General features: G+C 39.2%; 1 protein-coding gene across 1 annotated transcript; it reads left to right on the forward strand.

The window, feature by feature from the left end:
* The first annotated feature begins 3,176 nt into the window (after nt 1–3,176).
* On the forward strand, nt 3,177–21,837 carry LOC126380920 (uncharacterized). Its single transcript, XM_050030489.1, has 3 exons — nt 3,177–3,210; nt 17,489–18,389; nt 21,784–21,837. Exons 1-3 carry the CDS (start codon nt 3,177–3,179, stop codon nt 21,794–21,796), a joined length of 948 nt encoding a protein of 315 aa, XP_049886446.1. The 3' UTR covers nt 21,797–21,837.
* The last annotated feature ends 1,692 nt before the right edge of the window (nt 21,838–23,529 follow it).

The following is a 23,529-nucleotide window of genomic DNA, read 5'->3' on the forward strand; positions in this document are numbered from 1 at the left end:
GCAGAAAACACTTTTGTTACTTTAAAAATCACATTAGTTTCAGCTCCAATTTTAGCCTGCCCTGATTTTAGTAAACCATTTTCAGTTCACTGCGATGCATCGAATTTTGGCGTAGGAGGTGTCTTAGCGCAGAATATTGATGGCGGTCATGGCCATCAATATTCTGCGCTATCGCTTATATCAGCAGATCCCTTAACAAAAACGAACGTAACTATAGTGCTACCGAAAGGGAGGCGTTAGCAGTTGTGTACGCGGTAGAGAAATTTGAACCATATTTGGGTACTAGACCATTCACCGTCGTAACAGATCACGCTTCACTTAGGTGGTTCATGAATTTGGAGAATCCTACGGGACGCTTAGCTCGTTGGGGTTCTAGGTTATCCCAATTTAATTTTACAATCAAGCATAGGAAAGGGAAGGATAATGTCGTCCCTGATGCCCTCTCACGATTGCTGTATGTGGATGCCATCGATGCTCCAAATGCAGGAACCGGTGATGAGTGGTATGATAAGGTTTACTCTGGATGTACGGCTTATCCCAAAAATTATCCCAATTATCGCGTTGAAAATGGTACTCTTCTACGATACAGCAAGGGTACGTATGCCCTGACTCAGGAGTTTGATTGGAAGATTGTTGTGCCAAAGTCAAACCGTCTGCAGGTCATGTCCGAAAACCACGAACCACCGACCTCGGCACACCTCGGAGTGTTTAAAACGCACCGTAGGTTGTGTTTGAGGTATTTCTGGCCAGGAATGTACCGCGACGTGCTTGATTTTGTCAACAAATGCCGTATTTGTTCCGCTTATAAGCACAGGACCAAACTCACTCCTGGGATCATGGGTCAGCCTAAGCAGTGCTATAGGCCATTTCAAGCTGTATCCGTAGATTTGGTAGGACCTCTTCCACGATCACGTTCGGGTTACATGCACCTTTTAGTAGTAACATGCTGTTTTTCAAAGTACACCATGTTATTTCCACTTCGTCGAGCGACTAGTGCTGCAGTAGCTAAAAACTTTGAGAATTATGTGCTTCTAGCTCACGGGATTCCTGAAACCGTAATTACCGACAATGGGGTTCAATTCACGGGATCAGAATTCAGTGGCCTTCTCAAGAAGTACAATATTCCACGAGTTCAATACGGGCCTAGGTATACGCCACAGATTAACATGGTGGAAAGGTACAACAAAACAGTCATGACAGCTGTTTCGTCTTATGTAGCTGACGATCATAGGACATACGATCTAACTTTATTTAAGGTGCAATTTGCAATAAATAGTGCGGTGAACGAAACCACTGGGTTTAGTCCATTCTTTTTAGTCCATCGCCGGGAACCGATTATTAACGGTTCTTTTTATAAAAATGACGATAGGGAATACGAGGTCTCTATGCCAAGGGACGTGTATGCGGGTGAATTTGGGGTCCTTCAGGATATCTTTGAAAAGGTTCGGGTTAATATAGAGAAGGCTCACGCGACGAACGCGAAGTACTACAACCTGCGACGCCGTAACGTCAATACTTTGCGCGAAGGTAAAGTAGTGTGGCGGAAAACGTACGTACAGAGTGACGCCGCAAATTTTAAAGCCTCGAAACTTGCCCCAAAATACGAACAGTGCGTGATTAAAAAGGTCTTATCACCCTTGGTATACGAATTAGTATCATTTAGTGGCAAGAACTTAGGTTCTTGGCATATAAAAGATTTAAAAATTTAATTTTCAAATTGCCCCGTGTTCCCCTAGTCATATTTTTTTTAAACATTTTACCGGCTTGGATCTTTGTTTTCGGCTCAATCTAAATTTACGTTTATAAAGAAAGTTACATAAATTTTCCTTTTCTTGGTTAGCTTTAATAACATTTTGTTTTTATAAAAATAAAACTGGTGTGCTTACTTGTGTCGTAATAGACCCTAGTAACAACCTATTTGTGACTGTCACGTTTCAGTAGTCTTTTGATTTTTAAAATCACTAGATTAACCAATAAATGTTTTTATGTTTAATGTTTTTTTTTGTGTGTTTATGAGTGCACTGATAAAAAGGCCCATGCACACTAGCGTTTGCAACGCAGGTTTTTATGAACGCTCAACTTACGTTTTTATGTTTTTTTTTTGTATAGGCGATTATAGCCAACTATTTAATATAGTTTTTTATGTTGCTCGTGCCAACATTTTTTAGGCTTTATAGTAGCCATTTGTTAGGAATTAATTTTTGATAGGGAACCTTATTAGGTTACTCATTGTTTTTTTCTCTTTCGACGGAGCGGGTAGTGACTCCTTAAATAAGCCTCTAACAACTGTTGTTTTGTTTTTTGTCTTTGTCTTTAGAATTGGGGTATCGAGTGACACTAAGATAGTCGTCAGCTCAACAGGGGTATGAATGTGGGTAACATCTAGTGAAATGGATACTGGGTGCTACTATATGAAAGAAGTGAAAGGTGATCAATTAATGGTGATGAATAACAGGTCGGGGTAATTGTTGTGCTTAGGGTTGTGCTGTTTAGATGTTTGAGTTGTGCTTCGTTACGTTTTTTTATGAATTGTTTTGTCGTCTCGTCTTTAGAGACAGTTTTTAAATTTCGACTGGTTGTGCGCTCCAGGCTCTATGGCTGAGGGCAGCCGTGTTTCTCACCCAGTTCGAAACCTCTCGTGGGTAGGGGGTATTGTAACGAAGCATTTCGGACCAACGAGCCTTGTAGCGACATCTTGTGGTTTCTGACGATATATCGTTGTTTTATATTTTACCCGCAGGACATCACAGATGGCGCTGCAGGGTTATCGATGGGCCCGATCTTTTCGATAATTTTCTTTTGTTCTAAATTATATATTTAAATTATCTGCAACATTTATTTTTGATATATTATAATTATATTGTTTTGGATTAGTCGTTTGTTGTCGTTGATTCGGCGAATCTATGGTTTGCTAGATTTTTATTTTGGTTGGCAACATTGTTGGTTCGTGTGTCAGACTGACAGCTGGCTGAGCTGAGAGACAGGTTTTTGGAAAGTGGGGCTGCTCGTTGCGGTATTGGTTACTACACGTGTGTGGACTCTAAATTTCGTTTTATAACAGAAATCGGTTACGAACTGTCGTTTCTGTGCATACTAACAATTGTTTGTGATATTTCTGTGTTGTGTTCGTGTTGTTTTTGTGTATAGGCACAGAATAGGTGAGTAGCCCCTTGGTGATGGAGACTGATGAGCCCCCTGACGGGGGTGGAGGTAACACTTCATCTATTGACGATGTTATGATAGTGGATAGTACACATATATCGGGTAAAAATGATAGTTGCAGTAGTGTCCAGAAGGCCATTAAGCGCACCCAGGAACTAATTGATCACTCCTTAGCAAAGCGAGATAACCTAACTCCTGCTATGGCTTCTATACAACACACTTACACCCTCCCAGAGTTTTCAGGTTCAAAATTAAACTACAGTGATTCAGATTCTGCACCATTTATTGTCCATGTCTCACGTGAAGAGAAAGACCCATCTGCAGGTTTCACTATTCGTCTTCTGAAATTCGCAAAAATTATGTTCCAAAGGAAAGTACAAGGAATCCTTAAGGATGGTATCAAACTGGCAGGTCGTAATCGGGTTGTGGTGGAATTTGAGAATGCCAACTCAGCTAACAATTTTCTTGAACACGCACTGCTTGCAGACCACAAGTATCCATACTAATATTATAAATGCGAAAGTAACTCTGTCTGTCTGTCTGTCTGTCTGTCTGTCTGTCTGTCTGTCTGTTACTCTTTCACGCCTAAACGGCTCAACGGATTTTGATGAAATTTGGTATGGTGATAGATGATAACCTAGAAATGGTCATAGGCTATAAATAATCACGCCATCGTTCTTAGGGGGTAGGCAGTTGGCAGATAACTAAATTGATTTAGTGATTTGTAGTCGTTTTTGTTGGGACTTTTGCTCTTTCACGTCTAAACGGCTGAACGGATTTTAATGAAATTTAGTAAGGTAATAGTTGGTTATCTAAAAACGGTTGTACGATCAAATTGATCACGTCATCGTACTTAGGGGGTAGGAAGTAGGCAGAAAACTGAATTGAGTTAGTGATTTTTTTATGGTTTTTGCTGGGAGTTTTGTCTATCATGCCTAAACGGCTCAACGGATTTTGATGAAATTTAGTTAGCTGATAGATAGTAATCTAGAAAAGGATATGGCCTATTAATATTTATGCTATCGTACTTAAGGCGTAGGCAGTAGACAGAAAACTAGGTTAGTGATTTTTAATTGTTTGTTTTAAAAGTTTGCCTCATTCACGCCTTAACGTCTGAACGGAATTTTATAAGACTTGGTTAATTTAAAGATAGGATCTTAGGCACGGACACAGGCTACTTTTTATGGCGGGAAAATACCTCATTCCCGCGGAAATCTAGATTTCGTGATCGTGTCAAGAAGCGCATGACGCCATAGCTACTGGAATGATTTCGATGTTTTTTTTTAAACTGAGTGACCTCAAGTTAGTATTTGATCACTTTTCTAACTTAGAGGGTAGGTAGGCGCTATAATTTAGGGAATTTATGATAAAATTTTGATGCAACTGTCTTTATTAAACAGTTATATCTCATTCCTACAGGAACCTACACATAGCTATAGCTAGCTATCTATTAACATTAAAACTCTTTCTAGAATCACATTACGCCAATTAATTGATCTGATTTGTATAAGTTTTTTTATTCAACGGACTGTTACATTACATACAGATAAAATCTAATTACTTACACCACATAATTAATATAGTACTACATGACTAGCTACGTTTTAAACTTGAGGAGGTAATTCGATAGACATTTATACGAACTTTAAGCCCAGTAATCAATCATAGTAATAAGGTAATACTCATTTTAGACAAAGAAACGGATAGGTAATCAGTTCGTCAACGAAATTATAACACCTACACTTAGTTTGTTTACTATTTAACGAGGGAAAATAATCCTTACTAATATTATAAATGCGAAAGTAACTCTGTCTGTCTGTCTGTCTGTCTGTCTGTTACGCTTTCCCGCTAAAACCTCTCAACCGATTTTGATTAAATTTGGCACAGACAATCTTTAGACCCTGAGAAAGAAAATAGGATACCTTTTATTGCGAAAAGAAGGGACGAAGAGATTGAAATAGGGGTTGAAAGTTTGTATGGGATATTTTAATTTTAAAATATAAATCCATGAAACTTTATATTTAAGCACTTGATAAAAAATAATTAAACATTTGTTCTAGCGTTGCTGAAATTTGTATGGGAGTTCGTCATTTTTGGGGATAAAACCACGAAACTTTATATTTAGGAACTTGATAAGAAATAAAAAAACAATTTGTTAAAGCGTTTTTGAAAATTCGATCTTTGAGGGGATGAAATAGGTGTTGAAATTTTTTATGAGGTTCGTCATTTTTCAAGATAAAAATATTAAATTTTGTGTTTAGGCACTAAATAACAAACAAAAAATCGTTTGTTCAAGCATTTTGAAATTTTTACCAGTATGGGGGTGAAATACGGGTTGAATGTTTGTATGGGTATTCGTCATTTTTGAAGATAAAACCATGAAACTTGGTACGTAGGTCTCTTAGGATGTGCAGAGTTTTTCAACAAACGGATTTTCCGAAATTCGAACGGAACGGAACGGATTCGGAACGGGAACTACGAAGCCAAACTTTTTGTATACAAAATATTAACCACTGTACCTAGGAACATGATATTTAGTAGTTTTATTTATTTATTTATTTAGATATCCAACAGCATTAACAATAGTCGTTTTCTTATATAATACATGTACAAAATTTCTTCGCCAATAACAGGATATCATAACATGCATATTTAAATGAACCGTGTTCGCGTGTGTCTGTGTGTGTGTGTAACATTTACTTACGTATTTTATATTATATTGTATTGTATTAAACCAATACAAAAGACAATGAAATAACAAAATAAATACATACATATAACATTAATAGCACAATATATCTAAGTAAATAATAATAATAATAATAATGTTTATAATAATACATTTAGTGATTTTGACATTTATGCTTTATCGAAACCTTCTTTTAAGAAACTTGTACTCGAGAGGTTATCTAAATTATAAATTATATATACACTTCTCATCAAAAAAATCGAAACACCTTGCAAGTTTACGTTTTGTCAGGATTATCAGAAAAATGTGTACATTTAGGAATAAATGTTAAATGTCGTTTAATAGTGAGTAATATGAGCTTATCAAATCTTAATGTTAATGTTCTAAATTTAAATGAATTTTTCATAGGTTTCGTATTTTGTTAAATGAGTCATTTTTATTCCGTATGGAGTATAAAGGAAATGGATAAAATAACACACGTAAATGAAAAAAAAAGCTAAAAAACGTTTATTTAATAACTTGTATTCCCTCCCCGAGCTCTAATTACTGCTTCCATACGGTTCTTCATCGATCGGATGAGAGTCACGATCACATGCTGTGGTATATTGTCCCATTCCTCTTGGATTGCATCTTACAGCTGGCTAAGTGTTTCTGGGGCAGGATCTCTTGCTCGAATTCGTCTCTTTAATTCATCCCACAGATGTTCAATGGGATTCATGTCCGGGCTTCTTGCTGGCCATTCCATAATAGAGATATCGACTTCGTTAAGATAATCTCGTACGACGCCCGCGGTGTGAGCCCTAGCATTGTCGTGCATGAATATGAAGCCGTTGCCAATAAAATGTGCATAGGGCATCACATGAGGCTCGAGACACTCTTCGACGTACCGATGACAGTTTAGTGCAGGCAGACGTGGCCCAGACACGAAAGCAAGCTCTGTCTTACCGTCGGCGCTGATTCCTCCCCAAACCGTCCACGAACCGCCACCATAGCTGACCTTTTCTTCAATGCAGCATTGTGCATAGCGTTCTCCGTCTCTTCTGTAGACCTTGTTCCTTCCGTCGTTACCATACAGCATAATTTTACACTCATCAGAAAAGAGAACTTTGCTCCACTGTAGGTATGACCAATTTAGGTGCTCACGTGCAAAGTTAAGGCGCGCTGTTCGATGGTCTGCAGTTAATTTCGGCCCATTTGCTGGCTTATGCGGTACCAGTCCACGATCCTTCAACCTTCTTCTAATTGTAGAGTCACTTACAGCCACCCTTCGTACAACACGAAGCCGCTGCTGCAGTTGAAAAGCGTTAAGGTGTCGATTTCTTAAAGAAGTTGTTACAATAAATCGATCATCTCGCTCAGAAGTGACCCGATTCCTGCCAGATCCTGAACGGCGCGTGAACAAACCAGTCTCCCGATAACGTTTATAGACTCTATGAACAGATGACAGGCTTAGATGCAGTCTTGCAGCCACAACACGCTGACTAAGGCCAGAATCCAGCAATGCCACAACTTGGGCGGCTTCTGTGGGCGAAGTATCCATACGTTTTAGAAAAAAAACCTTTTTTCAGACGTCCCAAAGTCACAGTATTGAAATAAAAAACAAAAAGTTTAAGGATAGGCGCCAATTTTTAGTTTTTAAACGCTAAATGTACTCCAACCCTAAACACACATTTGTCTCAAAACAGTGATTCATTTCGTTTATAAGATAAACAAATGAAATTCTAATTTTGAATTTAGAATTTTCGCTTATTACTGTAATGGCCAAACTGCCAGCTATACATTTATGTATTTTTTTTCATCGTATGAATTCTTTTTTGTGTTAAATTCGGACAGAAACAATGAAAACGGAAGTGTTTCGATTTTTTTGATGAGAAGTGTATATATATATAAATTATATATATATATATATATATATATATATATATATATATATATATATATATAATATGGATTTAACTACATGATGGTTATTTATATGCTTCTAATTTATAATTTAGATAACCTCTCGAGTACAAGTTTCTTAAAAGAAGGTTTCGATAAAGCATAAATGTCAAAATCACTAAATGTATTATTATAAACATTAAGTGCTCGTGAAGTAAAATCGTTGCTTCCGTAGTTTGTGCGATTCCGCTGGATATGAAATACTTTATGTAAGGGATGTCGAGGGCGTCGTTGTGGCGTGATAAGAGAGATAGATGATGTAAGTGCGGGACAATCAAGACTTGCGTTAACTATATCGTGCAAAAAGGCCATGTCCAGTAGTATTCTTCTATCCTTCAGATTACTGACGCGGTGATATATGCATCCCTCCTCATAGGATGGTAATTTTATTTTCTCTCTATAATTAAGGTGTTTAATGAATTTTTTTTGAATGCGTTCAATTTTTTCGACATATTTTTTGTATTGTGGATTCCATATTACGCTTCCAAACTCCAAAACACTTCTTACATAGGCATAATAGACCATCTTAATGCAGGCTATGTCGTCAAAGGGCTTACAGACTCGCATAACAAATCCTAGATTTTTATAGGCTTTTTCAACAATCGTGTCAATGTGTTTGCTGAAGGAAAGTTGGCTGTCCAAAATAACGCCCAGGTCACGAGACTGTACAACCCGTTGAAGTAGAATGTTATGTATATTATAATCAAACAGTATTGGCTTCTTTTTACGAGTGAAGGTAATTTGTGTGCATTTGTCAACATTCACGTTAATTCTGTTATATGCATAATATATCGAAAGCCGGTTTAGATCTGCTTGAATTTTCCTGTAGTCATCAAGTTTAGATATTTTTAGGTAAATTTTTTTATCATCAGCGTAGAGTAAGTGCCTGGAATGTACAAAGCACGTATGGATGTCGAATAAATACGCATTATAAAATAAAGGTCCCAAATGGGATCCCTGGGGGACTCCAGAGGGGATGTGTATATAGTTAGACTTGTAACCACCCAGCACCACTGCTTGCGTTCTATTTGTTATATAGGATTTTACCCAACGGAACAAATCGCCCTGTATACCAAGGTTATATAATTTGTGTAATAGTATGACGTGATCCACACGGTCAAACGCCTTTTCGAAATCCGTGTAGATCACGTCCACCTGACTGTTTTCCTCCATACTCCGAGAAATATATCTAGTAAAGGGACATAGATTAGTGTATACCGACCTGCGACGCAAAAAGCCGTGCTGGAATTCGCTAATATTGGAAGCTATTGTATTATAAATAGTATCGTATACAATCCTCTCAAATAACTTTGCTATTGTGTTCAGTATAGAGATTGGTCGGTAGTTCTGTATGATTGTCTTAGACCCCTTTTTATGAATTGGAACTATGTTTGCTTCCTTCCATACATCGGGAAATATACCCTCCTTGATAGAGCGATTAAAAATTATTGATAACGGTTTGGATATACTGTGTGCACACTGGGTGTATCAAGTTAAAAAAATTTGGCTTTTGTAGATAAAGTTCCTTTTAACGAATACTCTGCATCGCCGCCACTGCCGTCGGTCGTCGTTCGTCGTCGCGCACATTCGCCGAAGTGTGGCGGCAGTCAACGGCGCTGTCTTGTGGTGGGGGAGCGCACGTGGTGTATACGTGGCCTGCTCGCGAGTGTCGAGTCCTAACAATTTCTACATTTTAACAAATAATAACAAAATAGCAAACGTTGTGTACAAAAAAGTTTTAAATTAGGTCATTTTAAAATATTTTTGTACACAACGTGACGCTGACCCCTGTAAGTGTCTTGGACATAAGGGACCGATAAATATTCCTAGGTAATTTCTGCCACTCAATGGAATACATAGGTACTTTATAACGACTGTAAACAGATATTTTTTATTTTTTTTAAATATACCTACTTACTCTCTTTTAATCACATGCTATACCGTTCCTTTTATATAATCCTTAATATTCAAATTAAAAGTACGCAGACGAAGTCGCGGGTACCAGCTAGTACACAATAACTTGGGCTCAGGTAATCTATTTTAATAAAAACAAAATCTTAATTATTACGAAGATAATTATCACACAAGTACATAATGTAAATGCACTTCCCCTCTTTATACTTTCAGCCTCATTTAACAATATCTTATAATAAAGAGGAAAGTTTAGTTCAGTGGTTCTGAATATTTTAATGAAAAAGGTCATTTGAATAAATGTATCGAAATTCTTACTTGCACTTATATTTGTATTTTCTCCAATCAATTTGACATGTTGTCTTAGGATTCATTTAACTACTTAATGTCGACAACAATTGCCAACTTAGCACAGGATGTTACAATCAATCTTGTGTCTGGGTGCCCTCGTCATTACAAGTTCTTCTTTATGTATTTCTTCTTCTTTTATGTATGTAAACATATAATGTGTAACTTTGATAATTATTGTAGCCCTTGGTGTGCCAATGAAAAATGAGTGTTATACTATATGATGAAGTCTCACAGTCCTTTCGACTATAACTATCGTTGTTGTTCAAGAGCTTCGGAAATGTGCTCTATGGTGAGGTCCCTGTGAGGCTCTTATAGCCAATCTTGATGTTGAGCCCCATCAGAAATTTGTTCTTGTGTAGTTCTTTTGTTGTGAAATTGATAGTAATGTGAAATAGGTATTTAATGTACTTGCTCAACTTCAACTTTATTATTTAGAAATATGTATCTATTCTAGTACAGTATAGTATAACCATATATAACATACATAATATCGATTCCATTCTTGAGAACTGGTGAAACTTGTTTAGCGAACAGTTATTATTCTTATTGTTTTTTACATGATAATATCAAAACGTTTGGTGGAACGCCGCGCTGAGTTTATCAGGCGACGGCTGTGCCTCTGACTGCCTTTATTGGGATTAAAGTCATGGGCAGCTTAATTAGCTTTCGTGATAACAATGTACTTTATTCATTAATGAATAATCATATTATTGGTACTCGTTTCAATTTAAATGTTTCATTCCCAACTAAACTTTGAACATCTACACTGTTAAAAACCTCTCGAACAAGGAGCGAGTATAATTATGAGATTAAACGAACTTACCTGTAAGTGAAGTTCTATCTCGATTATACGAAGCTCCTTGTTCGAGAGGACTCCCTCCCTTCAATTTTAATATCCCGCCCTAAAGCTTCCACAGGTGATGGAGTTGTCCATGAAACATGCCCATGTCCATGAAACATGAAACATGGTGCATAGGTACCTATCGGTGATACCTACCTATTTAACGGCGCGTCATGCGCCAGTAATAAACCGGCTCGCAAACCACTCGGTTGTTTCATTGCTAGTTACCTAACGTACACATCATTGGCGAACGAGGATAGCAGTACCCACGCGCGTGTTAAAAAAAAAATGTCGTATATAGTGTAATAAGACCACGGTAACATGATCATTAACTAACATACGGATACCTGGATATACATAAAGCTGCCTCAGGTACATGCTCTATAAATAAAACAACCATTGAAATAATAAATAATAAGTATATTGGTTACTTACTCTAAATTTCCAAAACGCACGCGTGCTCAAACACAAGTGTACACGTGTTCAAAATGGTACGTCTGCCTTCGATGCGTGCTCGAATCAAAAAAGCCCCAATGAAAGACAAACACGCCTTTTTATACCCTTTCTCCTAGTGTTGCCATATGAAGGCAACACAAATTCGCACAAAATTACAGAAAACCTAACATTCGTCCATCCTGACGTCGTGCATGTCCTCATGCACGTAGACAAAACGTCTAATGTTCAAACCTAACATTCGGCGGGCCAAGTGATTCCACACTCATCGAGAACAGTTACAAAGCTTCACTTAAAATCTAAAAGTACAACGACATATAATCACATTTACGGGGTGAAACATCAGCTCTTCTTTCTAATCATTAAAGCTATTCAAGTTGTCAATAGTTCGCAAACCCTTCCTTCTCACGAACCATTGCAAAGCAATTGAGTGTGAACCTTCTTTCTCACACTTGTAATTATCGTATACAAACCTTCCTTCTTATATACGATAATTAAAATAATCATAATATAAAGCTACTCAAGTTGTCAATAGTTCGCAAACCCTTCCTTCTCACGAACCATTGCAAAGCAATTGAGTGTGAACCTTCTTTCTCACACTTGTAACTATCGTATACAAACCTTTCCTTCTTATATACGATAATTAAAATAATCATAATATTACAAAGCTATTCAAGTTGGCAATAGTTCGCAAACCTTTCTTTCTCACGAACTATTGCAAAGCAATTGAGTGTGAACCTTCTTTCTCACACTTGTAACTATCGTATACAAACCCTTCCTTCTTATATACGATAATTAAAATAATCATAATATTATAAAGCTATTCAAGTTGGTAATAGTTCGCAAACCCTTCTTTCTCACGAACTATTGCAAAGCAATTGAGTGTGAACCTTCTTTCTCACACTTGTAACTATCGTATACAAACCCTTCCTTCTTATATACGATAATTAAAATAATCATAACATTATAAAGCTATTCAAGTTGGCAATAGTTCGCAAACCCTTCTTTCTCACGAACTATTGCAAAGCAATTGAGTGTGAACCTTCTTTCTCACACTTGTAACCATCGTATACAAACCCTCCTCACAAAATTGAAAGTCACCTTAACTAAATAGCTATGAGCCCTCCTTCTCAAGCTATTACTAAATACACATCTTACAGTTTCATCCAACAAACAGTACCTCTACTTACTTTCTTTTGATTGTATATAATAATGACACAATCAGTCATCTTCATCACTACTTTCTTTATCATCATTAACGTGAATCCAGGGTGACATTCGATTTGTTAAATGAAGTAGTCATCAATCCCAACAAATTCAAACTCAAAAATATGTTTATTCAGTAGGTAACATTGTTACACTTTGAATCGTCAATTTTTACATCTTTAAGGGATTCCCGAACTGACAATAAAGTATAATTTTGCGTTTCGCATACTATTTCGTTCAACATAGGATTAATTTCCGCATCCATCTGAAGTCCAAACATTACCTCAGTCCGTCCCGTTGTCTTCCGACGGGTGTTGTTCATGCCCCATTGGACTCTACCTATCTTGTCATCCCAGACGTTCTTGTCAAAATTAAGATTTTGCGCAGTTAACGACCCTAACATCGTGCGATTACACTGCTCTACTTGTCCATTGGACCTAGGACTTGCAACTGCGTTCAACACGTGTCTAATACCTTTATCCGAGCAAAACGTTTGAACACGTACGATGTGAAGCAAGTACTGCGGTCGCTAATCATTCGATCTGGGTTTCTGAATGTATAGAAAATATCTTCTAATTCTCGCGTTGTTGTAACTGTTTTTGGTATTTCTGACTGGCCTGATAAATTTAGATTTCGTAAAGGCATCTACGACTACCAATAGGTAAGAGTTTTCCTCTCTTTGATCGCACAAAAAGGTCCAAGGTGATTGATGTACAGGGTGTGAAAAGGCACCTCGACTTTTCGTTTACGTGGAATAGGCCCTCATTTGAATTAGTTTTCTGTTATGTACTTTGACCCATCTGCATCAATATCAGTGGTAAGAAATTCCCGAATGCGACCCAGTTCACTATCACCTAATTGAAGAGTCTACAACCTGTCCCCCTCATTGATTGACATAACCGTCGGGTAAAGACCAGCGTCAATTTCCATTGAACTAAGATCCTCAATTGGGTTCCGAAATAGAAGGTCCACGTGCGACATTTTCGTGCCAGCACGATATTCAAAAAGCAAAAACAGCCACCAGCGGGCAATACGTCTAACCAAATCACGTTTGGAAAGCATGGAGCGCAACGCACTACAATCGGTCATGATTTTGAAATTCTGACCCAGAAGATAAACCCGAAACTTTTGAGCGAACTTACTATAGCAAGAGTCTCAAGTTTATAAACCTTTTCTCTTCTGGAGATGTCTGGCGACTATAGTACGCTACGGGATGGTAGGTGTCGTTTCCATTACGTCGCTGCATCAATATTCCACTGACGCCCACTTCACTGGCGTCAGTGTGCAACTGTGTTTCGGCGGTCGGGTCGTAAATGGCTAAGATTGGCCTATCTATCAGACTACTCTTGAGATCAACAAATGCGGCTTCTTGTTCCTCAGTCCAACACCATTCCACATCCTTCTTGAGCAACTTATTCAACGGATGTGATAAAGACGCGTAATTCCTTATAAATTTTCCGAAAATATCCTACTAGTCCCAGAAATTGGCGGACGGAATGTGGACTGGTGGGACGAGGAACATCAAACACTGACTGTGTCTTTTTGTCAGCCGGCCGCACCCTAGTAGCGCTAATATCATAACCCAAATAGTTAATAATTCTGCTGTAAGAAATTACATTTTGCCAAATTCAGAGTTAGGCTTGCCTTTTCTATCAACTGTAAAACCCTTTCTTACCTATCCAAACACTCTTCTACATCCTTTTCGTAAGTTAATACGTCATCGATGTAAGCAGTAGCTTCTGAGAACCTAGCGGAAACCAATACCTTATTCATCAGCCTTTGAAATACAGCTGGTTCGTTAGCCAACCCAAACGGCATACGATTAAATTCATATTGGTCGTCTGGGGTGATAAAGGAAGTTAAGGGTTTCGATTCTTCTGCAATAGGCACCTGGTAGTATCCAGATGCCAGATCCAAAGTTATAAAGTAGGCCTGCCCCACTAATCGAGCAATCTCGTCTTCAATCACTGCCATCAGGTACCTTATCTTAACTGTCATTGAATTCAGAAACCTATAACCAACACAGAGCCTTTGTTTACCGTCCTTCTTACGAACCAACATAATTGGACTCGCATATTCCGATACAATTTCTCGTACAATCCCCGCATTCATCATCTCACCAACCATTTCTCTTACTTGTTGTCGTTCCTTGTGCGACAATATGTAAGGCCGGTAAACCACAGGACGCTCAATATTCAATTCAATTTTCATTTCAGTCATATTTGTACATCCCAACTCCTCTAATGATTGCGCGAAGCAATGCTTGTATTCGTTCAAAATGTTAAAATAGACGTCGTTTATGTGGCTCTTCAAGCGTTTTTGCTAAAGTTAACATCTTTAGGTTCTATACCTAAATGCTCGCCAACGAGGTCTGTGGGTGATGTACAAATATGATTGACAATCTGAACTCTATTTCATCTACCTATAATATCACCTTCATCAATATAACAAAAGCTGACAATGGGGTAATATGAACAAAGAGCTGACCTTCCTCTACTTTGTATAACCCGCCGGCTATCGTGAATTCTCGGTTTGGCTTCCCCACGACTCTTCCGCTAAGCCTAACATATCAATTAATCACAACATCAGTACGAGCTCTGATAATCGCCTCTCCACTCAATCTTGCGCATGAAGCGGAGACGACCTTTACACTCGCAGTATCACCACTACCACCGTTAGCAAAAGGGAATTCATCATCATAATAAAACCTCAATTCGTTGGCATTCTTGAATACCAGCACCTGCTTCTGTTCGGTGAAGGACTGTCCTACTAATATCGGACAATTGAGCAGATTACTGTCAACCACGTGACACAAAACATCCGCACTAACACCGTCGATGCATAAATTTACCTGTGTCCTGCCCATGGACAAAATAAAATCACTACCAAAACTTTTAGTGGAGTCGGGGGTTGATCACAAGTCTACCCCAAAATCAGTGTCGTTGTTTGTTTTATGAGCGAAACTTCGCTACCGAAATCTATAAACGATATCATAGAGGTGTCATTTACCCTAACTGTATTGAAATATTTTGAGCCCGACTTAGAGGTAAGTATGCGCATGATTTTAGGAATGTTACCTAGATTATCAAATCAAATGAAATCAAATCAAATATACTTTATTGCACAGAACTAGAATTTCAACAATCAGACACGGATTATCACGGTTTTCAAAAAAAAAGGGACTGCAAGTTTCCATTTTATGACCGAACCTACGACATCCTGTACATTGGACCAGAGGTTTGGGGCATTTAAGATACGGGTAACCTTTTTCCCTACAGTTAAAACAAAATAATTTGTAACTTGAATTTTTTTTTTGAAGTCTTAACTGATTTATCCCTATTGTCATTATTACTTCCCGCTGTGGATTCAGTCGACTACTTTGTTTTATTAAAATGAAAGCGATCGGGCGGCGGTTGGTTCTCCTTATTACTCATCAGAAAATGGAGTTGATCAGGCTGCGTACATCGTAACGCTTATCGCTGGATCTAATTGTCTTGTCACTTAATCCGTAGATAATGCAGTCCACGGCTCGTTTCCCTTCGATGTCACACCGGTTCACGATGGCTAATTCTTCATAATAATAAACCTCTAGCGGTTCACCAAACCTACTCTTTCGCCTAAGCGTATCCTCCAGGGATTGGCCATAATCATGTTCAAAAGGAAATGCGTCTAACCACTTTTGCTGCCATTCTGCCTAGCTGTACAAAATAGAATTGAAGCTTTCATACCAAACTCTGGCCAACTCCTGCAGTTTCTGCATTGCGAAGTGGATAACGGTTGTTCTCATCCCATCCGTAAACAGTGGCACACTCATTAACTTTCTTTAACCAAGTATCAATCTTTTGACTTTTCGATGAGGGTCCAAATTCGGGTAACATGGTTCATAATACTACTGGAAGGATGTGATGTGGCGACTGCTTTCGGATTAGGTTAAGATCTTAAGTTAACTAATGATTCAACAATATTAAGAACATCTATAGATGAAAATGTAGGGCTATCTGACCTTTCTATTCCCTTAGCTGCCGACGAACGTCGCACCTCCTGCCCTTCGCCGCGACGTCGTTGGCTGTGTCGCTCGTTGTGCCGACGCGTGAAGCGACGTCTCTCTCCGGCTGCACTCCCGGCTCTCTCTCCGGCTGCGCTCCCGGCTTGTATCGGCTCGGCTCGGCTGCGCTCCCGGCTTGTATCGGCTCGGCTCGGCTCGGCTCGGCTCGGCTCGGCTCGGCTCGGCTCGGCTCGTCTCGGCTCGTTTCGGCTCGTCTCGGCTCGTCTCGGCTCGGCTCGGCTCGTCTCGGCTCGTCTCGGCTCATCTCGGCTCGTCTCGGCTCGTCTCGGCTCGGCTCGGCTCGTCTCGGCTCGTCTCGGCTCGTCTCGGCTCGGCTCGGCTCGGCTCGGCTCGGCTCGGCTCGGCTCGGCTCGGCTCGGCTCGTCTCGTCAGTCGTCTTCGTGGAACGATCTCGTCTTCAAGAGGCATAATCTGGAACTCGAAAACATTGGAACATGTAAATATTCTTCAGACAACCCTATATGTATATATTTATACAGATATATTTCCAAAGTAAAATATCTCAAAAACGGTGTATCCTGATTAACACATATGGATACGATCCCACTTCTGAAATGTAATAAGACCACGGTAACATGATCATTAACTAACATACGGATACCTGGATATACATAAAGCTGCCTCAGGTACATGCTCTATAAATAAAACAACCATTGAAATAATAAATAATAAGTATATTGGTTACTTACTCTAAATTTCCAAAACGCACGCGTGCTCAAACACAAGTGTACACGTGTTCAAAATGGTACGTCTGCCTTCGATGCGTGCTCGAATCAAAAAAGCCCCAATGAAAGACAAACACGCCTTTTTATACCCTTTCTCCTAGTGTTGCCATATGAAGGCAACACAAATTCGCACAAAATTACAGAAAACCTAACATTAGGACATTTGTCGAGTTTTGACCATAAAAGCGGAGAATGGTCTATATTTAAGGGACGTTTGATTCAATATCTAAAGGTTAATAATGTGCAAGAAGTAAATAAAAGTGCAATACTTATTACTCATCTCTCGGACGAGTCTTATCGTTTAGTGCGTAATCTAGCATACCCAGATGAAATAGATGCGTTATCGTATAATCAGCTGGTAAAGTTACTCGATGGCCATTTCAAGACGAAGCAGTGTTCGTTCGCGGATAAAGCGAAGTTCTACGGGGCTACGCGTCATACAGGCGAAAGCTTGGGAGATTGGGCGGCGCGACTAAGGGGGTTGGCAAGCTATTGCGACTTCGGCACTGCCTTAGAAACAAATTTGACGGATCGTTTTGTTCTTGGCCTGGGCGCGGGTCCCGAACGCGACAAACTTTTTGAACAGGATGCGTCTACATTGAAGTTGGCACGGGCACTGGAAATAGCTGAGAAGGCCGAATGTGCAAGGGCAGCTAAATTGATGGTGTCGACAGAGGCGATAACCACCATCAAAGAGGAGCCGATTTATCGAGCAAGTTTTGAAGGTAGTAACATGCGCGCCGGCCGCGGCCGCGCCGCTGGGCAGCGCGGGCGCACGCCGAGCGCCGCCGCCCGCCCGCCGCCGTCTTATAGCTCGTCAGGGCCTGATCATCATACAGGTGGTGAAGTCCGCTGTCCAGTGTGCGGTATGAAGAATCATACTGGTGATGTGTGCCGTTTTAAGGGTTATCGTTGCCAAGTCTGTGGTGTTAAAGGCCATTTAAAAAAAGTGTGTGATAAAAACAAGTGTCTCCGCGTTAATAATTTATCCACCAACGACGGTGAGGACAGCGATTGCGAGGAGTGCAATAATTTTAATTTGAGGTATGTGACTGACAAACCTATTGTGCTGAATTTAAATTTAGGCGGAAAAGACATTACTATGGAGTTAGACTCCGGCTCAGGTTCATCCGTTATTTCAGATAAATTGTATAACAACTTGTTTTCCCATTTCGAGTTGCATGATTGTAATATTAAAATGTGCTTATATAATGGACATAAAATCTCACCCCTTGGATATTTTGTTAGTAATGCTACTTACAATGAACAAACTAAAATAATAAAAATATTTGTTGTTAAAAATGGAGGTCCGCCCCTGCTTGGCCGAGATTTTATGTGTGCTTTCGATTTGGTGCTAACTACAAAGTTAAATTATTTTAACAAGGATGATGACGTACAGTCGTTGCTGGAGCAATTTCCTGAATTATGGCGCGAAGAATTAGGTACATTCAATAAATTTAAAGTACATTTACAGCTAAAAGAGACCTCAGAGCCAAAATTTATTAAGTCGCGAACCGTACCTTTTGCTTTGAAAGCTAAAGTCGAAAAGGAATTAGATAGATTGGTGGATCTAGGCATATTGGTTCCCGTTAATCACTCTCGGTATGCCACTCCTATAGTGCCAGTACTAAAGGATAACGGGACTGTTAAGATAGCAGGCGATTTTTCATGCACGTTAAATAAAGACCTAAAGATAGATAAGTACCCACTTCCTCGAATTGAAGAGGTATTTTCTAAAATTGGCGGGGGAGAGCATTACAGTAAAATTGATTTAAGCAATGCTTACAACCAATTTCAACTGTCAGATGACTCACAGGAGCTTACTACCATAAACACGGCAAAGGGTTTATTTAAGTATACCCGCCTGGTATACGGGCTGGCTAATGCACCAGCGATTTTTCAGAGGGCGATGGAGACTCTGCTGGCTGGTATAGACGGAGTCAGTATATGGCTCGATGATGTGTGCTGCACAGGTCCCACGAAAGATATTCACCTATCAAGGCTAAGAGAAGTATTACGTAGGATGCAGGATGCAGGCTTAAGGTTACACAAAGATAAATGTTCGTTCTTCCAAAAGAGTGTAACTTACTTAGGTTACGTAATAGACCATAACGGTCTGAGAACGTGCCCTAAGAAAGTAGAAGCCATAGTTAATGCACCTGTGCCTAAATCGGTATTAGAGGTGAAACAATTTCTCGGGGTAGTAAATTACTATCGGAATTTTATTCCAAATGCCTCAGCATTATTACACCCATTGCATGATTTATTACGATCGAATGCTAAGTGGGAGTGGGGAGCACGCCAGCAGACAGCACTCGATAGCGTGAAGAAGGAGCTGAGCGGGGAGCGCGTGCTCGCGCACTTTGACCCCGAGGCGCCGCTCGTGCTCACCGTGGACGCGGGCCCGGCCGGCCTCGGCGCCGTGCTCGCGCATCGCCTGCCCGACGGCAGCGAGCGCCCTATTGCTTTCGCCTCGAGGTCCTTGTCTGTTAGTGAAAAGAACTACAGCCAGATTCAAAAGGAGGCGACCGCAATAATTTTTGGTGTAAAACATTTCCACCAGTACCTATACGGCCGTCAAGAACCATTTATATTGAAAACGGATCATAGACCTCTCATATCTATCTTTGGTAAAAAAAGTAGCATTTCGGTTACAGCAGCCTTACGCTTACAGCGGTACGCAATCATATTATCTGCGTACAATTATATCGTGCAGTACATCAATGGTAAAAACAACTCAGTGGCTGGTTATTTTTCACGTGCGCCGCTACAAACAGCTGATAACGAGTCAGACGAGAGTAATCGTTTTTTTCTATTCCTCGATGCAACAAAAGAACCGGTTACCTTTGAGGCCATTAAGAATGCGATTGCACACGATAAAGTAATGCAAACGGTTATAAGCTATATGAATCACGGATGGCCACGGAAAATTAAATGCAAAGATATTTTGCCTTACTTTCGTTGCAAATTAGATTTAGAGGTAAACAATGGTTGTCTATTTAGAGGACATAGAATAATTATACCAACAGTTTATAGGGACCAAATGTTAAAAGAATTGCACTCGGCACATTTTGGTATTGTCAAAACTAAAAGCATAGCTCGCAGTAGAATGTGGTGGCCGGGTATCGATCGCGATATTGAGCAGTTAGTTGGCGCATGCGACACTTGTACCAGCGTACGCTGTGCCCCACCGCGAGCACCGCCCGCGCCGTGGCCGCGCCCAGAAGGACCGTGGCAACGCATTCATATAGATTACATGGTGATTAACCAAAACGTCTATTTAATAGTTATAGACGCACATAGCAAGTGGCTCGAATGTATTTATATGAATACCGGTACCTCGACGACTGCACTCATTAATAAGTTAAAAGAAGTGTTTTCTAGATTCGGAATTCCACACATTATTGTATCAGATAATGATGTAAAAATTTGTTCTTCAGAGTTTATTACATTTTGTAGCAGAAATGGAATTAAATATTTAACGTCGCCGATCTATCACCCGTCCAGTAATGGCCAGGCAGAAAATTCTGTCAAAACATGTAAAAAAATGATTAAGTGTATATTTGTCAACGGTAACTATTCACAACAACAAATACATGAAAAATTGTTGGGTTTTCTATTTGAATACAGGAACACGATACACACACACACCACAGGGCGATACACGCCACAGGGTTTACTCCAGCAACGTTAATGTTTGGTCGAGACTTAAGATGCCGATTAGATTTAATTTTTTCACATAAAAGCACCGAGTCGACGGATTATATTGAAATAAATAAACAATCACGACATTTTCAAGTAGAAGATTTAGTTTGGGCAAGATATTATATTGGTAGGAAGGGTGTCTGGCGTAAAGGCAAAATTATTAAAAAATTAGGACAGCGCATGTTTGAAGTTTACTTATAATATATGATTATGATATTTTGTGTAAAAGACATCTAGACCAAATAATATCTTATACAGACAAGACCACTCATAGTAATTTTCATAAGTACAAGATGTACAGAAATTGTACTACAGAGGGTGAGAACCCTGACTCATCCACATTGTCACCTCAGCAACTGTCACAGCCACACGCAACGTTGACAACACCTCCCACAGAAACACGTGAAAACACAGAATTTGGGAATGAAACATTAACGTATACAACTGATGATAATAATACAACCGACGTCCCCAGGGAGGAAGTTGCCAATGATGAGTGGGTTGAAGCGAGGGATGAATTTGTTGATGTGAATGAGACGGAATCTGAAGGTACTGAGGGAGCCGCTGAAAAGTTAGACGAGCAGGGTGCTACTAATAATAATAACGGCAGAACGCTCGGCCCAGTTTTGAGACCTAGGAAGGCAATTGATTATAAGCGTTTCTTTTAAGTTTTAAGTAGTAGTATAAGTTATAACTTATATTGTATTATATTGTAATTTTGTGTGATCACCAGGTCCTCAAAATGATGTCGGAGGAATGGTGCATAGGTACCTATCGGTGATACCTACCTATTTAACGGCGCGTCATGCGCCAGTAATAAACCGGCTCGCAAACCACTCGGTTGTTTCATTGCTAGTTACCTAACGTACACATCATTTAAACATAATGACATTAGTTGACAGCTGCGTTCAGGAAGCGGGAAACTAACTTTTTTTTTAGCTTTGGATATGAGCTTTGAAAATTGTGACGATGCTGGAGCATAAGACGTAGACTACACTGTTAAAAACCTCTCGAACAGGAGCTTCGTATAATCGAGATAGAACTTCACTTACAGGTAAGTTCGTTTAATCTCATAATTATTTATCACTGTGTATACCTGCTTGAAGCATGGGCGATTGCCTTCGTGCACAAACAACTGATGAATTCACTGTGAATCTTATAGATGTACATACCTAATAATATTTAGTAAGCACGGGTAACATAAATCTTATTTGCGGTGCAAATTGTTTTGAGAGGTAGGTAGGTATAAGTACAATAACTTTTTCACTTCTTAATGCAAATATTCGTCCCTTATGTACGTAATAAACTCATCACACCTACTTAATTACATAAGTTGCTATTAACTATTACCGTAGCCTTCACGTCTAGCTATACTGGGGTAGGCAGTGCGCCAATTGCTGGTATACAACATTTATTTCTTTACCCACTTTATCAAAGATATTTTATATTACTGCAATTATATAATCTTCTTCACGCATAAAATATAGCCGGGTGAACAGTAAACAAAACCCGCGTTATATTCAATATTAATGAGCTTCATACCTGCGTAGTAATTTCGCTTTACTTATTTAGATACATAAGTCGTTATTCATTATCACCTGCTTGCACCTTCATGATAAATCGTATCAGGGTGAGCAGGGCATTTTTGCTGTTCCACAACGGTTAATTTACATATGAAGGGTTATTTTAGAAACTTAACTTTTATACCTAATTAATATTTCGCTTCTGCACGCTTGATCCGAAGCAGGGTGAGCAGTCTTAATTTGGACCTAAGAACTTTTCTTACGAATTAAGTTTTCAGTTACTATTCATAATACTTACGTGTGTTCATTCGCGACATAGTAAAAAAAAACATATACCCACTGTCTACAATATTTGAAATCGTAGTTTATACAATTTACTTTTATAATCATGACGAGTCAAGCTGTTCCGGAGGATACTAAAGAATTTAAGGATCTTGTCAGACAGCGCGGTTCTATTAAAGGGCGCCTGACAATCTTTGCAAACTACCTTAAAGGCTTAGAGGAATTTGGAACCATCAAAATACCTATTTCCTCAATACAAGAGCTAAGCTTACGAACAGAAAAAATAGAATCTTTATTTTCTGACTACGACAAGTGTCAACTAAAAATAGAAGTTTTATGTTCGTTGTTAGATGAACAAATCAAGGAACGGGAAATAACGGAAAATATTTTTTATACCAGTATTTCTGCCGCTCAGTCATTGTTGCAGGCTCACCCTAAGGCTACATTGGAGGTAACTGATTGCGCTAGTGTTGCTTCTTGTAGTAATGTAAACATGCAGGTCAAGCTGCCCATCATAAAACTTCAATTCCAATCTTTAATACATAATAACGAATCGGTTCCAGAAATAAATAAATTTCATTATTTACGATCCTCTTTAGAAGGGAGCGCATCCCTAGTTATCAAGGCAATCGAATTTACTTCGACTAATTATAGAATTTGTTGTGATTTATTAT

This window comes from Pectinophora gossypiella, unplaced genomic scaffold (assembly GCF_024362695.1).
Source record: "Pectinophora gossypiella unplaced genomic scaffold, ilPecGoss1.1 Pgos_31, whole genome shotgun sequence".
In the NCBI taxonomy this organism is placed as follows: Eukaryota; Metazoa; Arthropoda; class Insecta; order Lepidoptera; family Gelechiidae; genus Pectinophora; species Pectinophora gossypiella.

What these genes read in the sequence shown, in the direction of transcription:
- LOC126380920 (XM_050030489.1), top strand. Translation starts at nt 3,177, where the DNA reads ATGGAGACTGATGAGCCCCCTGACGGGGGTGGAG. An exon ending in GCCCCCTGACGGGGGTGGAG is followed by an intron (nt 3,211 to 17,488) that starts GTAACACTTCAT and finishes ACAAAATTACAG; the next exon opens with AAAACCTAACATTAGGACAT.